This window comes from Dreissena polymorpha, chromosome 6 (genome assembly GCF_020536995.1).
Source record: "Dreissena polymorpha isolate Duluth1 chromosome 6, UMN_Dpol_1.0, whole genome shotgun sequence".
In the NCBI taxonomy this organism is placed as follows: Eukaryota; Metazoa; Mollusca; class Bivalvia; order Myida; family Dreissenidae; genus Dreissena; species Dreissena polymorpha.
This window is the reverse complement of record NC_068360.1, coordinates 26,232,736-26,250,426: the sequence shown is the minus strand read 5'-3', so window position 1 is coordinate 26,250,426 and position 17,691 is coordinate 26,232,736. Positions and strand designations below refer to the sequence as shown.

The 17,691-nt window shown below is 35.5% G+C and overlaps 1 protein-coding gene across 3 annotated transcripts; it reads right to left on the bottom strand.

The window, feature by feature from the left end:
* LOC127834169 (uncharacterized) lies at nucleotides 1–17,227 on the bottom strand. 3 transcript variants are annotated; one of them, XM_052359803.1, is made up of 16 exons: nucleotides 17,060–17,227; nucleotides 15,969–16,107; nucleotides 13,084–13,183; nucleotides 10,729–10,863; nucleotides 10,263–10,336; nucleotides 9,249–9,403; nucleotides 8,911–8,971; nucleotides 7,988–8,085; nucleotides 7,293–7,460; nucleotides 6,292–6,366; nucleotides 5,539–5,700; nucleotides 4,724–4,791; nucleotides 3,971–4,013; nucleotides 3,608–3,680; nucleotides 2,986–3,059; nucleotides 1–2,636 (listed from the first exon to the last, which is right to left on the bottom strand). In XM_052359803.1, the coding sequence occupies exons 2-16, from the start codon at nucleotides 16,078–16,080 to the stop codon at nucleotides 2,004–2,006; spliced, it is 2,031 nt and encodes a 676-aa protein (XP_052215763.1). In that variant the 5' UTR covers nucleotides 16,081–16,107; nucleotides 17,060–17,227; the 3' UTR covers nucleotides 1–2,003. The 3 variants fall into 3 exon arrangements, with proteins under 3 accessions (XP_052215763.1, XP_052215764.1, XP_052215766.1); XM_052359804.1 differs by having other exon boundaries at nucleotides 15,969–16,112; nucleotides 17,060–17,215; XM_052359806.1 differs by having other exon boundaries at nucleotides 16,933–17,072.
* Between the last annotated feature and the right edge of the window lie 464 nt (nucleotides 17,228–17,691).

Below are 17,691 nucleotides of genomic sequence, written 5' to 3'. Positions count from 1 at the left end.
TGAATATCCTCATTTTTTGTTAAATGTTTAGACAGTTTAAACCACAATACAAATTTACTGCTTGACTGAATAACTGTGACATATTTGCTGATTTCGTTTTTAACAGCGAGACATATTCCTTCTGATTTACGTACAGAGAATTCTTTTCTGTTTTTTAAAATGCATTTTAAACTCGTTTAATTCTAAATCATCATAATTGTCAGTTTTAAGTTCCTGTAACCAAATAATATCATAATTGCATAACATTGAATACAAATCTGGACAAAGCTGTTTCGATCTCAGTCCGCAAACGTTCAAAGAGCGAAATTTTAATTCTCTCACACATCGACTAACTGATCCGTGTTTATTGTTGTGTAAAGAGCATCGGTTCTCTCCCTGTGCGTCCTATTGCACAGATGTGTTAAACTGAGAACGTTGTTTGATAATTGGCTCGGGTTGCTCGAGAATCTCGGGCATTTGTACAAGGTCGGTGGAAGTCGTTGAATCTTGTTCTCGAGGCCTTTTAAGCTCTGTTTCGTCTACATGGGTTCGGGGCGAGCGTTCAATCAGCTGCCTACGCCTTTGCGGCGTATCTACTTGGTCACTGTTCAATACTTCGAATCTATTTTTACCTCGGAAATCGATGGGCGCTTTCGATTGTTGTTTCCATGGTGCATAAGATATTTTGTGGGTGTTTTGTTGAAGTTGCGGCTTTTCATAATTTGTCCGCGATCTTGGCTTAATTAATCACATATGATAGATACAATACACGTATGTGATGAATCGAGCACATAAGATAGATCAAAGATGCATATGTGATGAATCGAGCACATATGATAGATACAACACACGTATGTGGATAATCAAGCACATATGATAGATACAACACACGTTTGTGATGAATCGAGCACATATGATAGATACAACACACGTATGTGGTGAATCAAGCACATATTATAGTTACAACACATGTATGTGATGAATCGAGTACATATGATAGATACAACACAGGTATGTGATGAATAAAGCATATATGATAGATACAACACAGGTGTGTGATGAATCAAACACACATTTATTTATAGATACAACACACATATATGATGAATCAAGCCCATATGATGGATACAACACTCATATGTGATGAATCGCGCACATATGATAGATAAAACATGCATATGTGATTAATCGAGCACATATGATAGATACAACACACGTATGTGGTGAATCAAGCACATATGGCAGATACAATACACGTATGTGATGAATCGAGCACATATGATAGATACAGCACACGTATGTGGTGAATCAAGCACATATTATAGATTCAACACACGTATGTGATGAATCGAGTACAAATGATAAATACAACACACGTATGTGGTGAATCAAGCACATTATAGATACAACACACGTATGTGGTGAATCAAGCACATATGATAGATACAACACAGGTATGTGATGAATCGAGCACATATGATTGATACAACACACGTATGTGGTGAATCAAGCACATATTTTAGATACAACACACGTATGTGATGAATCGAGTACATATGATAGATAAAACACACGTATGTGGTAAATCAAGCACATATGGTAGATACAACACACGTATGTGATGAATCGAGCATATATGATATATAAAGCACACGTATGTGATGAATCGAGCACATATGATATATACAATATACGTATGTGATGGATCGAGTACATATGATATATATAGCACACATACAGAAAATAATTTCCATAGACAGTATTCAGTATTTTGAACTGTTTGATAGATATAGCACACATACAGAAAATAATTTCCATAGACAGTATTCAGTATTTTGAACTGTTTAATACTGGCAATTAAATACCAGTAAATATCGGTCGTATATAAGTTGAGTATTTAACAAATTTAAAGGAGTATACACTATGTCAAGAATTCCTGCTTTTAACATATATTTTGTTGATTTCAGCCGAATGAAACGTTCTTTTGTGTTTTCAAGCGAACTGAAATCAGTGATTTCGCAGTTTTAAATAAAGTTTTTGAACTTCGACAAAACAATGCACACGAGTAGCAAAAGCAAGGCCATGTTCATAGCACGGGCTCCGTTCGTTTTAGCCGGGTTCTTGGTTGAAGTTAGCGGGCTGTTGGCCGATTTCTTTCCGATAGATAAATCAACGATAAGGCGGCGCGTCGAGTTATTTGTATTATGCGTACCGTTGTATCTCAAAACCGTATCAGGTGTTTGATCATGTTTGTTTATCGACGTGGTAATAATCGGTGAGGACATGGGTGCATAATTTGTGGTTTGGGCGTTTTCTGTAGAAGGTTCGGGTGGTTTGACCGTAACTGGCTTCGATGTTGGTTCTGTTGATTTGGTTGCAGGTTTGGTCGTCGGTGCTTCTGTTTGCTTCTGCGTCGTACTTGTCCTCGGCGTTGTAGTGGTCGTGGTTCTGGCGGTTTGCCGGATTGTAGTGGTTGTGATTGTCGTGGTTGGTGTTTGTATGGTAGTGGTTGTTGTGGTTGTACTTGTGGTGGTGGTTATAGTGTCAACAACACTAATCGCTCCACCGTCGCTTCTGCCCACCCATTCGTCCTTGGCGGAATAGGAGCAACCGGACGTACCTTTCTGACAGAGGTCTGCGTTTACACGTAGCTTTTTCTACAATTATTATACACTATACATTACGAACGTATATAAATAACATAGCTATATAACATTTGAGCGACAAAAATACATATAAAAAATGCCGGATGAAGAAGTAAACATTCTTAAATGCAAGTACACCTTTAGTGCTCTTTTTCTTTAATTTAATGTTGGTGAATGAAGATGCTTTTATTGAATCGAATTTGTGTAAAACTGTTTTGTGTAAAACAACAGCATGTTCATATCTTCTTACATGTCGACTAAAAAATATTAAGTTGTCTCCAAAAACGATAAAAACCGTAAAACTGGTTGACAGATTAGCGAGTATTACATTTTTATAACAATATTGACGTGAACATAATACCGGAAACAGCTGTACACTGCTGGTTTGAAACATGACGTCTTTCGGAAGTTTCAGTTCAGTGGACACCGGGGACGCTACAAAAAAGTTGGATTAGTTTAACAGCATTAAATCCTGGTGTGAAATGTGTTCGCTATATGGCAACAAATGGTGAGGACAGAACGCGGATTTAATATGAACACTTTTTTCTGTGAATATGTAAATTAGCATGTTATAACTGACATTTTCTGCAAACTTAAAAAACAACTTTCAAAAACTCGTGTCGGATAAAGTGACCCCCCCCCCCCCCCAGAAAAATTTCTTTTTTTTCAAACGCGAATAGGCAAATGAGTTATTTAAAACTAGTAAATCGATTTAAAATTCGATAATTTTTAGTGGTACTATGGAATGACGTCATTATTTTGACGCCATGACGTCAATATACGCATAATTTAAAGTTATTCATTTTTTATGTAAGCAAATGTTCAAAATTAAAAAAAAATGATAATTTGATGGTTCCGCTCGATTGTTGTAATATATGGAAACGCTAGCGTGCACGTGATGGTATTAAAAGAGTAGATGTTTTAAATAAAATAATGATTTTATGACCAAACACAATTATGAATCGTTTCCGTATAAAACTTACAGTTCAAGGTCTCCACACCAAGTCGAGTAAAATTCGGTGTCATAACGTCAAAGAGATTTCGCAGTCCAGGAATCTGGAAATGTTTTAATTGTATTTATTTGAAAACAATCAGTGACAGTAGTAACTATTATTATAAAAAAAATATATACAAATAGTTCCGAATATGTGTCCATGTTCTTTGTTGAATCTTTATCATAGAAAAATGAATCTTGTTATTAGTGTTATAATCCGGGATACATCGGAACTTGAAGCATAATGTTCGTCTTTCTTCCGTCCGCAAAATATATAAAAAATCAACATAAATACATGTAAATAAAATACTTAATTAATACAATATAAACAATTGAATGAAAACGTTCTTACCAGAATCTTCCCAATATGTGACTGGTCTATAACAATCTGTCCGCTGCATAATTAACAAAGGTGAGAGATTTAAATCGGTATAATGAAAATGTTCAGTCATAAACACATGTACATACACTTAGCAATGTGGCTAAATAAAACTACATATGATGTAAAACGGATAAGAATAACTAAATCAATAAAGACCAATCAAAATTACTTTCCATTATTACAGAGTTAAAGCAAATGCAACTTCGAATATAGTATATAAGGAAATGAAAACGCAAACGTTAATTTGTTGCGTAGGAACTACCGTTTCTTACAATATAATGGTAATTTACAATATCAACAACGTATTGTCGTCATGTAAAAAAATAGAACTCAGCGTTATTGTTTTATATAACTTTTGAAAAGAATAGTAATGAGCATCTATAGAATTAAAGCAAAGTCGTAAAAGAAAGCTATCCACTTTATGATACATATGGGCCGTGCTCTGTAAAAAGGAGGTTTAATGCATGTGCGTAAAGTGTCATCCCAGATTAGTCTGTGCAGTCCGCACAGGCTAATCAGGGACCACACTTTCCGCCTTTATGATATTTTTTGTTTACAGAGCGTCTCTTCATAGCAAAAATCCAGTTAAGGCGGAAAGTGTCGTCCCTGATATGCCTGTGCGGACAACACAGGCTAATCTGGGATGACAGTTTACGCACACGCATTAAACCCCATTTTCCCAGAGCACGGCCCATATACAAGTTGAATTAACGTTGACCTCACCTAGCATTTGCAAGCTTAGCAGAAATAAAACCGTTGAAGAATTTTACTTGTACTGGCAACGCAAAGTCCTGAAATGCAAACATAATGTGTCATTTTCTTTGTTTTAATAATAGGTCAATAAACTTTGAAAGGTAATTGGTATTGCGGTTAGGAATTCAATTCTAAGCCAGAGTTTAAATCCTAGCTGGGTATTTAGTATTGGAACAAGGACGAAAACCTGAGTTAATTGCGAATATCCAGCCAGGGAAAAACCTCCAGCTAAGTATTGGGCATTCACATTTAAGCGAATATCCAGCCTAGGTCGATATCCGGCTGGGTTGTGGGTGTTAGCATTTTGGCTATTATCAAGATTGATATTGGGTTTCATACTTTTGCCAATATTGATACAGAGTCGGATATCTGCTTGGGTATGCTATTCGAACTTCAGTGACTATCAAGCAAAATTCACCCAGCTTGGTACTATATATTTGGCCTTAAGAGCGAATATCGAGCCGGAGTCGAAATACGATCGATTTCTATGATTTGGAAAACCTAATAACCAGCTGGTAATTTGACATTGGCTCAATATTGGTTTAAGCTGTATATTGGGCTTTGCCTCAATATTTTCTACGGCTGAAATAGCAAATATCCAGCTGAGTATTCTTTATTGGTTAAAAATTCGCTAATTTCAAACAAGCAATTCAAATATGAGTATTTAATATTGGCATCATATTTTCAATAATTCGAATACCAAACAGCAGGATATTCAACCCAGGCCCTAATAAGAGTAAGGATTGTCGTTAAAATAGTAAAAATAACAAAATATCGGTTCTTACAAAGATGGCGGAGAACATCGGATCCGCTTGGGTGGCGCTTTCAGCGGAAAAATTGAAGCGGCCCCGGATGTTCAGGGTCGCTCCCAGAGTGTCAAGTGACAGGTTCGAGTCACTCACATACACACGTACACCCACCACCCTTTCTGGCCACCGGTCCTTCGCCTGGATAGATGGATATATACAATATTACATGAGGGAAGACTGTGCTATTGTTTTATGTAGGGAATTACCATTAGAATTACATTTCATAACCAAATAAGCTTACAAAATAGTTATACAACAAAAAGATCTCTACATATTACCTCAACCAAATTGCGAATTTTTTGTTTGGAAATCTTTATTTTCAACTCTGTGAATATTCAATTTTTCAATTTCGGTCCGATAATGTATATTGCTAATATTATGATTTTATTCTCTGATGATCAGTTTGTAAGATTGACCCGTTGTTAGCAAACTCGCTGCTGTAACCGACCAGCGCAATGACATGGATAAATTCATAGATTTACTGTCTCGTTGACACTTTGTATTTTCGAAGGAAGTAAAGGTTGAATGGTTGTCCGAATATCGCGTTCAAAATGTAGGTCAAGTGGTAACCGTGACATAGTGGCACATGAAGAAATGTGGGTCTCCTTTTCGATCGCCATACATAAAGCGTTCATAAGATCCGTAACATAGCCGTCAAGCGCTAATTCTAAGGACTCATCGGTGAGTAACTTCTCGATAAACATGTTTAAATCGTTCATTCATTCTCACCTGCGGTAGCAGACGACCAAGACAGAAGGCGTTGTCACACGTCAGGTACATAAACTTCAGGTTCTTGCGTTTAACCTGTGGTATATGATTGGATGTTGTATACATGGTAAGCAAAGGATGATGAAAATAGACATTAACTATATCCCTATTCGGTGGTTATAAAACGCATTACAAGAGCGCAAAGAGCGTAAAGAGAGAAACATCATCGACCGAACCACGAATAGAGTACAGGGAGGAAAAATCAATTACACATCACTGGCATTTCACAATCTGTATGATTCGTATGGTACAATATTGAATCCGAGTGGAAATATGAACTTCGCCCTAAACTAGACAAAAATATACGTAAATAAAGCATTAAATACGTGTTTAACCCATTTATCTCGTGGTGGTTCCTCCTCTAAAAAATGGGACAATAAAGTCATGTTCAACATTGCAGCAACAATAAAAATCGGTGCTAACATTCCAATGTTTTTTTAATACAACCGTAAGAATATTGTCAAGCCGATTTGTCTAAAGTACCACCTTAATGTGTCATGGTTGAAATGAAATCAAATATCAAACATATATATAAAAATTAATATGTTAAAAGAAATTTATATTGCTCCGCATGCGAAACCTGCTACCCATAGGTCAGTGTCAAAATGCTCACCATGAAGATGTTTTTTTTGTTTATCAAACCAGCTATCTAACGGTGATCAGTGTGAGGACTTTCACCATGTATAATATGTCCAATGTATGTTGGCTGAATTCTGCTGTATTTGTTCTTGTTTCGTTGCTTGAAGAAGGTCTCAAATACATCGACACAAAACAACGACAAATATTAACAAAATAAGGATGCGCAAATACAATACCTTTTTGTTGTGCAGGTGTGATGTCGTGTTTATAATAGCGACTTTCAAATCAACCAACACGCGAGAACGAAATGAAAGACATATTCGATAGAAAGGAAGGATTCTTCAGTTTGTATTTCTTAATAATTTTAAGATGGCATAATTTACCTTCGCGTAGTCGGCAAACGCGTCTAAGAAATTATTTTTTAAGGCAGTCGTCAAGACGTTGTTGAAAAATTCCTCCGCCAGATCGAAACTCACACCTGATGTAGGCATGGCTTGTATAAAAGGGGTCACATGAACTGGAAACGTTTGTCCAGCAAAGATGACGGTCCCCTACAAACGAGACACAGGTTTTTTATTCACGATGACGTAAACAAAGTTTTATCTATTTATCGTATTAATGACATGCTAAGCAATAAAATATGACATAAAATAATAATTATACCAATTGTAATTAATGTACAAGTAAATGCAATTCTATAAAAATCTGATTTTTTACAGACAAACTTTCCGAGCATGTTAATTGATTTGCTATAATTAAACTTGGTATCAATGTATGATTAATATACTCTCTTCCAAAAGTGTTTATAAAGATTATCCTGCATGTATGAAATGCAAACATAGACGGAAAATGTAGCTTCCGCAGTACACTTTCGGAAAAGAAACCATTATCTACAGCATGATAAACGTACACAAAAAGTTTAAATTTTAACTTCAATGACATTGAAATATATCACTGTTGATCAAACACATATCTTTATAGAAAGTCGACCCAAAAGTCATATTGGTAAAATACTTCAATACCAGAGGAAAAACTGAAATACTAAGATATAGACATTATAATTAGTAAAAGAACTCACCTTATGGAAGGTTGCTATATGATCGCTGGTCACTTCAACGGCTGCAACACCATAGTCCACAGTGAAATCAGTATTGAACACATGCACGTTCGAGGTTGCTGAAATAGACGACGTTATTCAAATGTAGATACTTACAAATCAAACTCCATTCGTGCATCAAAGGTAGTTTCAATCAAATGATTAAAGTTGATACAGTATGTGATTTAGAAAGAGTTTTTAACAGGCAAATTTCATTTATTTTCCATGATAAGAGTTTATTTCCAAATTTAGCTTATATCGGCAAAATGTTTATTTGTGAGTGATTTGTTTGTACAATTAACTACCGGTATTAACACGCATGGTTATCATCATCATCATCATCATCATCATCATCATCATCATCATCATCATCATCATCAACATCATCATCATCATCACCATCAATCATCATCATTATCATCATCATCCATCATACATCACCATTATCACCATCATCATCCATCATCATCCATCAATCATCCATCAATCATTCATCAATCATCCATCAATCATCCGTCAATCATCCATCAATCATCCACCAATCATACATCAATCATCTATCAATCATCCATCAATCATCCATCACTCATCATCAATCAGCATCAATCAGCATCAATCAGCATCAATCATCATCAATCATCATCAATCATCAATCATCATCATCATGAATATTAACAGCAATCTGAATAACTTACTTTGCGTATAATTACACAAATCATGTTAGATCCATACACAAGTTTAAAATGCAGTTGTGTCGCACGTGTTAAATTGGTATACATGTACGCGATGATTATACGTGTTTTACCCGTATCTTAAAACACGTGCATATTCGACGTTATTTTGTTCAACGCTGCTTTTTATTTCAAACAATTCACATTGACATTTAAAATTCAAAACTGACTCACTTTGCACATCGGTCAGCGTCTTGCGCACGTCTCCCATGGATCTGGTAATCGATTTGCAGATCTGAAAAAGCGGATTCTAGCTGTAAGCAGATTTCGCGAAAGGTTATAAATAAACAGAAAATTAACAATGTATTAAAACAATCGCATTATATAGAAGGCTAGGGATTTTAAGATATTACAATATACCTGTAGTTGGGTAAAATAAAATGGACAGTTTCTTGAAAGCATTATCAGACACATATTGAGAATGCCACCTGCCGAAAAGCTTGTCACATACGATATTATGTTGATGTCTAGTTCATCAGGACTCTAGCGAAACTTTAAAGTAGCAAACTTGCCGCTCTTTCCAGTTGTCGCCGAATGTCGCCTTCGAAAGCATTTGCGACCAACTCATAGAAGCGACTGAGGATACTTCCACCAAAGGAGACCTCCAGACCGGAAAGAGAGGCGGAGCAGTCCTGCAGGTTCACTTGTAGACTTTCGGTCTCAACAACTGACAGAAAAATGTATCATTATCAAATAATCGAATGCATAATCATCATTGGTATCAAGTTAAACAGTCCAACATTTTATGCAGGAATCATTTTTGAAAAAAACGTACTTCTTGTCGCACTATTTCAAAATGTGAATTTGACTGTCAATGCATGGCCATAACGTTGGAATTAACCGGTATTTCAGTTCCTAAAGCATGTTTGTATGTGGTACATGTAGCACCGTTACAGTTTACTGGTATTAAAGTTTAAAAATCGTATGTATACCTTGGCGTATGGGAATAGCATACAATCATATTAATTGGTAACACATGTATCATTGTTCTACAATTCCCGCCTTCTATCACATTTGTTAAAATCATATGAATGACTGGCGGTACGTTTAACGCCTACCATCATATTAATTAACAAGACTATCGCCAAGCAATAAACGTCCCCAACCAGTGAAACTCCACCATTTTTAGCAATATTTCTAGTCTATTTGCTGCCATAGCAAACATAATTCTTGACATAGGAACAAAATGAAATGACGTGCATAATTTCCATATTGCCATCTGTCCATGTTTTAAGTTTCATGAAGAACTTTTAAAGTTATCGCAGGATCCACCATTTTCAGCAATATGTTTAGTCTATTTGTTGCCATAGAAACCAGAATTCTTGACATTGGAACAAAATGAAATGACGTGCATAATCTTCATATCGTCATCCGTCACTGTTTCAAGTTTCATGAACAAATATGAAGAACTTTAAAAGTTATCGCAGGATCCAGAAAAGTGTGACAGACTGACTATCAGACACACAGAGTGCAAACCATACGTCCCCTACGGTTTCACCGGTAGGGGACTAAGAACATATGTATACCCGGCTGAACGGTTAAAGTGATCCCGGACTGACGTACGCTGGTAGATAGCCTGCCGCTATCCCTCACTGTGGGGCTACAAAGCACAACGTGCAGTTGACATTCATTCACATGCTTATTGAGAACCAAATATGTGCGAAAACGTTTTGGAGTATTGTTATACGAAACTTCCGTCATGTGTACTTTGAATCAGTGATTATTAACCTTAAAAACGTAAAGATATACTTAACGACTTATTGACGTTATTTCAAAATGGGCGAATGTTTATTTTCATTACTTATCATATCACTATACATCTTGTGAATATAAAGGCAAGCAAAATAAGACTTATAAGAATGATTGTGTTCATCACTGGGCATGTTTTACATCGTATAGCTAAAACTGTATAGACCAAAACGAGCATTTTAACTTTTTCGGTAAATACTCTGAAATAAATAATACATTTTTACAAGTGTACATGTGACTTACAGCCAGCGGCCTGGATCATATTTCATTTTCCAGTTGGCGTTTATCTCAAGGCTGCTGATCTGAAGGGACCAGCTGAAACTTCCGGTCCGTAACTGCACACTAGAACTTAGCGTCCCCGCACTGGATATTTGAATACTGGAAGATCGGAACGTTAACGTGATTGCATCGCATAATTTTGTACATTTTTACTGAACACTATAATTATTAACAGATCAGTTTATTAACAGACATGTACACATCCAAAACATTGTGTACAAATATGTCAAATACACTTGGGTTTATAAACTTTATGTATTACATATTGCTTTTATGTTAAATAGTATTAATACTTGACCAGTTCACGATTATTTCCGGAATAATTCTTTCATTTCGTATCTTACCGTAGGAAAACATATCGTCTCTGTTTCAATAAGTTTCTCTAAATTCTTAAAGTCATTTTTAGAAAAAAAAAACACGTTTTTAACTACCATGTTCAATTAAGATTTGTGCATTTTACGACACAATTGTTACACGCGGGTCAGAACTAACTGGACAATACTCGCACTAACATTCGTCTTACGACTTTCATGACATCCCTGGTTAAACGCTTTTAAAGAGTAATTAGCGGAATTTGTGACTTCCAATTGCTTTATATAGAAATACATAGTTATTACTATCCCTCTGTGGAGAAGGAGTCTGGTAAAATTGGGATTTTTAAATCGATACAATGGTACATTTGGGAATTTTTATCAACATTATGGATCAAATTGGGATTTTTGTTTTAACAAATTTTAACACATAACCCTTTTTCCTGGCCATTTTGGGGATAAAATGCACTTTGCGCGAAAAGTTATAGTAATATACTTTGTAAGATGTTTATGAAATAAAATTGAGATATAATCTATCATAATACACGTCTTTTTATTATTATTATTATTATTTTTTTAATTTGGATATTTTTACAATTTCGATTTGGGATCGGGTCCTTTCGCTTTAGGATGGGATCCGTTTTACGGCCAAGCATCTTTCTGGGAAAACTGGGCTTAAAGCATGTGCGTAAAGTACCATCCCAGATTAAACAGGGAAGCATTTTGCTTTTAAGGTATTTTTTTATTTAATGAAGTATCTTCTTAACAAATATAGTATATACTGAACATGTATTTAAAGATTAGCCTCTACAGACTGCACAGGCTAATGTATGGCGAAACGTTACGCAAATGCATTAAGCCCTGACTTCTCAAAACGAGACTCATATGTATGTGTTTCAAATGGACTTTGGCGAAGCTTGCATCATTTTTGTAAATGTTGAAGTTGTTTACGTTGTATTGTGCTTTGAAAACAAAATTATATGTTATTCTGTTAACTTTTGCGTTAACCGAAAAATAAGCATTTCCAAAACATAGAAAGTTGGTCTTTAAATTAACAAATTAAAACATTTTAGAAAATTATTTTGTATATGTCCCTTTAAAAGATAAAAAATATTGTACGTATGTCCCTTTAAGAGATAAAACTGGGAAAACCTACCCTGAGATCCTCCAGGAGAAGTCTCTCCCATCGTCATAGGCATCGTCTAGCTTAACCGTGGGAAAACCTACCCTGAGATCCTCCAGGAGAAGTCTCCCCCATCGTCATAGGCATCGTCTAGCTTAACCGTGGGAAAACCTACCCTGAGATCCTCCAGGAGAAGTCTCCCCCATCGTCATAAGCATCGTCTAGCTTAACCGTGGGAAAACCTACTCTGAGATCCTCCAGGAGAAGTCTCCCCCATCGTCATAGGCATCGTCTTGCTTAACCGTGGGAAAACCTACCCTGAGATCCTCCAGGAGAAGTCTCCCCCATCGTCATAGGCATCGTCTAGCTTAACCGTGGGAAAACCTACCCTGAGATCCTCCAGGAGAAGTCTCCCCCATCGTCATAGGCATCGTCTAGCTTAACCGTGGGAAAACCTACCCTGAGATCCTCCAGGAGAAGTCTTCCCCATCGTCATAGGCATCGTCTAGCTTAACTGTGGGAAAACCTACCCTGAGATCCTCCAGGAGAAGTCTCCCCCATCGTCATAGGCATCGTCTAGCTTAACCGTGGGAAAACCTACCCTGAGATCCTCCAGGGGAAGTCTCCCCCATCGTCATAGGCATCGTCTAGCTTAACCGTGGGAAAACCTTCCCTGAGATCCTCCAGGAGAAGTCTCCCCCATCGTCATAGGCATCGTCTAGCTTAACCGTGGGAAAACCTACCTTGAGATCCTCCAGGAGAAGTCTCCACCATCGTCATAGGCATCGTCTAGCTTAACCGTGGGAAAACCTACCCTGAGATCCTCCAGGAGAAGTCTCCCCCATCGTCATAGGCATCGTCTATCTTAACCGTGGGAAAACCTACCCTGAGATCCTCCAGGAGAAGTCTCCCCCATCGTCATAGGCATCGTCTAGCTTAACCGTGGTCAGAAGTGTCTGCAGGCGTTGTAGCTCCATGGCGTTCACTTAAAACGACAATATACGATTTCAAATGTTAACATTTCATTTTGCCTTCTTTAACCAATATAATTATAATATATACAAAATAAATTAACAATGTGCATATGGTTCTGTAAATCAAATATTGATAACTTCAATAATATGTGCAACGAACAAGTTTATGTCAATACCGACGCGTTTACTAAATTTTGTTAAAAACAAACAAAATTGTAAACATTGTACATGAATATGTGTCGTATCAACGTATCTGCAAAGATAAGTGGGGGATTTCCAAATAGTGTACATTTCTTTGTGTACATAAAAGAGTGTTCTGCTTTACATCAGGACATTGTTAGCAAATAAGTGAAACTCTACTTTCTTTTTTTTCAGATATTTTATATTTCTTTATTCATGAACGCTCTACCTGTTATGGAAATATAATAATCCGCATTAATAAGAGATGTTTAGACAATATTTCTGTTTTCGAAACAAAAATTATAATAGAATTCATAAGCCTATATACGACTATATAGTCGGCATCAAATATATACGCAAAAACTTAAATGTACTTTATTAAACGCGCTCAAACACTATTACATTTCAACATAATATTTTCTTTTAATAAGTGTTTATTAAAACAATGCCTGGGTCTTATTGAATCAATTTTTGGTAACATTTATTAAAATATTTCATGGGTCTTAATTGAATCAATGCTCGATAACAATGTTATTTTAATAAAAGTTAAGACTTTCTGAATATGTTTTGCCTCATAGTTTGTCGGATTTTTTACGATTTAAATGAGTATGGGTTTACGTAATAATCTGGGAAAACAGGGCATAATACCACAGGTGGTTAGCGTGTGGCTATGATATTAATTAGTGAAAACATCATTTTGAATGATAAATAATCATATTATAACGAAAAATTAACTTTTCTGAAAAAAAAAAATTTCACTATCAAATATATATATAACAAGGTATGCAACTCAAAATCAGCCCAAAACGGGGTGCATCGCTTTGAACAGCCATATCTTCATAAATTTTGCAGCGATTTTCACGATCTCGGTCTTATTCAACGCAGAAATGAATTTCCTTTCTGGAAATGTATATGTCTTGCAATATTTTTACAAATGCTGGGTCACCTTTTAAGAAATAACACGATACACAACACTCATGACCCAGTTGACAGTGATCATGCTGTCTTTAAGACTGAAATCTTCACGGAGTAAAGGGCAACTTCCCTACAAAGTTCATGTAGTTCGATACCATAATTCAATAAAACGTATGAAAAAACATTATTACCGTTCTTGTCGTTACATTCTGCATCAAGACTAACTGTCCAGCGCCGTTAGAAACCTTTGTTTACATACATTTCAACTAACTGACATTTTAAACATACGAGTGATTTCATTGGTCCAATGCGGAGGTGTGTCTTTACAACTGGAGATTTCATTCATAAAGAATACATGATCACTGTCAACTGGGTCATGCGTGTTGTGTATCGTGTTATTTCTTAAAAGGTGACCCAGCATTTGTAAAAATATTACAAGACATATACATTTCCAGAAAGGAAATTCATTTCTGCGTTGAATAAGACCGAGATCGTGAAAATCGCTGCAAAATTTATGAAGATATGGCTGTTCAAAGCGATGCACCCCGTTTTGGGCTGATTTTGAGTTGCATACCTTGTTATATATATATTTGATAGTGAAATTTTTTTTTTCAGAAAAGTTAATTTTTCGTTATAATATGATTATTTATCATTCAAAATGATGTTTTCACTAATTAATATCATAGCCACACGCTAACCACCTGTGCATAATACATGTACGTAATCTCTTCTAAACGAAAATCCAGTCTAATTAGCCTGTGTAGACTGCAAGGGCTAATCTGGGACGACACTTTTAGCAAATGCATTAAGCCCCGTTTTCACAGAGCGAGACTCATGTTTATTTGACACAAATACATGACAAAAGGAAAATAAAAGTGTCTTAACAGGAGAAATATAACACAACGAAACATACATCAATTATCGACATGAAGTATTTTTAAAGATACAATCAAAAATTGGAATATTGTTTTGTTTGTTTATGTTCTTTTTTTTACCTGTTGACATTCAATTCGTCTTTTTGAAGTAAAAAATAGCAACATTATTCTTGATTATAATCAATTTAGTTCTTAAAAAAGTTGATGTTTACAAATCGCTTTAAGTCAGATTATATCCACAGTATGCAGTAAGATACGTTAAGTTGAAATGACTAAATAATACAGCAGAAAATAAAACAATCGTACATCATAGTATATATGGTGTTACATTAACAAATTCATATACGTGAATTTTCTGACTGAACTAAGGCGTAACGATAGCTTAAATGGTATATAACATTAAAAAAACACTACAGGTTTTGAGCGAATAGCGTTAGCATGAGTTCGAATCTATGTAGAACCGCTTTTCGACTCTCTTTCTTGCATAGTATTAATGATTTCTTAACGACATCAAATACTTTATTGCTAATAAATTCCTTACAACCTGTGAAAAGAGGCAATCACGGAATGTCTTTAAAGTATCATATTGATGGATGAAAACGCTTCGAGATAATCTTTTAAAATATAACTTACCATTTTGAAACCAACTTATAACAAGGACAAATCGAAATATTGCAAAAAATTCTACTACTCGCAACAACAACACAATCTTTATTGATCTGTTATCAAACCTTTACAACTTGTACTTGTAATCGTACACGCCGAACATATTACCTTCAAATTAAAAATAATCTACACGTTTCGAAATGACGCTTATAGTACTGACCTTTGTCCAATATCTCCTTAGTAACCGTCAGCTTTAGACCGGCATTGTTTTGGCCTCTGACTTCCTTCACCGTTGTCAGTAGCAACAGAATACATACCGCTTTTAAGTCCATGTTTGCTAGTGATGTGATGTTTCATACCTGTGCTTATATAGAAAATACAGAGGAGTGTACACACACATCATTATAGAATTGAATTGACATTTAACACTTTGAAAATCTATTGATGCAGTAAATGTTACCAGGAAGTCCTGTAATACGATGGCGGTTTTGTTACATAAAAACTTCTTAAATAGTGTACTTATTAGCAGTGCGATGAGTTATAAGGGTATTCACAGCAAATATAATCAAGTCAAATTGTTTTGATAATTTGTTTTATTTAAAATGTATTAATTGTGATCAATCATTAGGAAACGTCGTCGTTGTACATTGTATAACTGGTAAGTGACGACATTGTCACTACGAATCTGGAAAGTGACGTAATTGTCTCCAGGAATATACATCCAGATAGAGTCATTGAGTGGTGTATTAGTTATTAGGCAACTAGATCCTGGCTGAATATTTAAATGAAATAAGTCAGAAATACAACAACGTTTTTGTAAACTATACTGATACAAGTTACGAGCAAATTTACCTTTATGATAAAACGAACATTGAACCTTTTAACCAAGTTAAACTGAGTGTCGCATGTTCATAATAATGCCTTTGTATTCTGTAATTTCGTAGTGTTTTGTATAAAATATAAGTTTTATACAAGTTATATAATTTTCCTTAAACATTAACCGTGTCCTGATATGTTGTCATAAATATGCGCGTACTAAAATATAGTAATATAGCGTCAAATATAATTGAAGGTATTTGTATATCGTTTATGTCAACAAACACATCTTTAAACGTTCATGTAAGATGCTATGTATCGAACAATTTTTTATATTAGCTCATAAAGACAAAAATACAAATACATACACATAATATTCACTTCAATTCAACGACTTTTACTACCAATACCAGTGATTTCATTTAAAAGTTTTACGGTATAGTAGTTAGCAGAACACATTCATTTATCAAAAGTGTAAAAGCAAAACCGAAATACCGTTCAATTTAAATCCATGAAAGAGAAAGCAAGTACAAAGTTGAAAAACACATCGCAAACGAAAACCACTGTCATAAAACGGTCTACTTAAGCGTCAGATGATATTCAATCAGGTAAACACACGGGAAATTCCCACTTGCATTACGAACTACGCGGAAGTTTGAAACAGCATACTCTGGATTACAAGTTCTTTCAATACCCGTGTGCGGTAGTACATGTGTATTGTAATATCAGCCATTAAAAAGGAACGTGTTTTTTGTGGTTTTGTCTCTAAAGGAGTAGCAAGGTAAACTTTGTGTAAACCTGTGAATAAATCAATAATAAATAAATTTAATAACAATGGCACTATAAACCAACTTTAAACTCCGTAAAGCACAGTTTAGCTCACATAAAACTCGCTTTTATTAGCAAAACCAACTTCCGCTCAGAAAAACTTAGAAAACACACAGTTTTATGTTGGCTTAACTGTGTTTTGGTATGAAAGTGGGTAAATTTTTTTAGAAGGGGAGGCGCGCTCTGAGAAAAGGGGGTTAAATGCATGTGCGTAAAGTTTCGTCTCAGATTACAGTGCAGTTCGGAATTTTTTATTGTATTTTTCGTTTAAAGGAAGACAATTCTTGACGGAACATCCA

Bases quoted from the DNA above. Each gene is read 5' to 3' on its own strand.
- LOC127834169 (XM_052359803.1), bottom strand. From the start codon at position 16,080: ATGGACTTAAAAGCGGTATGTATTCTGTTGCTACTGACAACGGTGAAG. The intron at 7,461-7,987 runs GTGAGTTCTTTT...TCTCGTTTGTAG, and splicing joins ATATAGCAACCTTCCATAAG to GGGACCGTCATCTTTGCTGG. The intron at 4,014-4,723 runs GTGAGGTCAACG...TTAATTATGCAG, and splicing joins GCTAAGCTTGCAAATGCTAG to CGGACAGATTGTTATAGACC.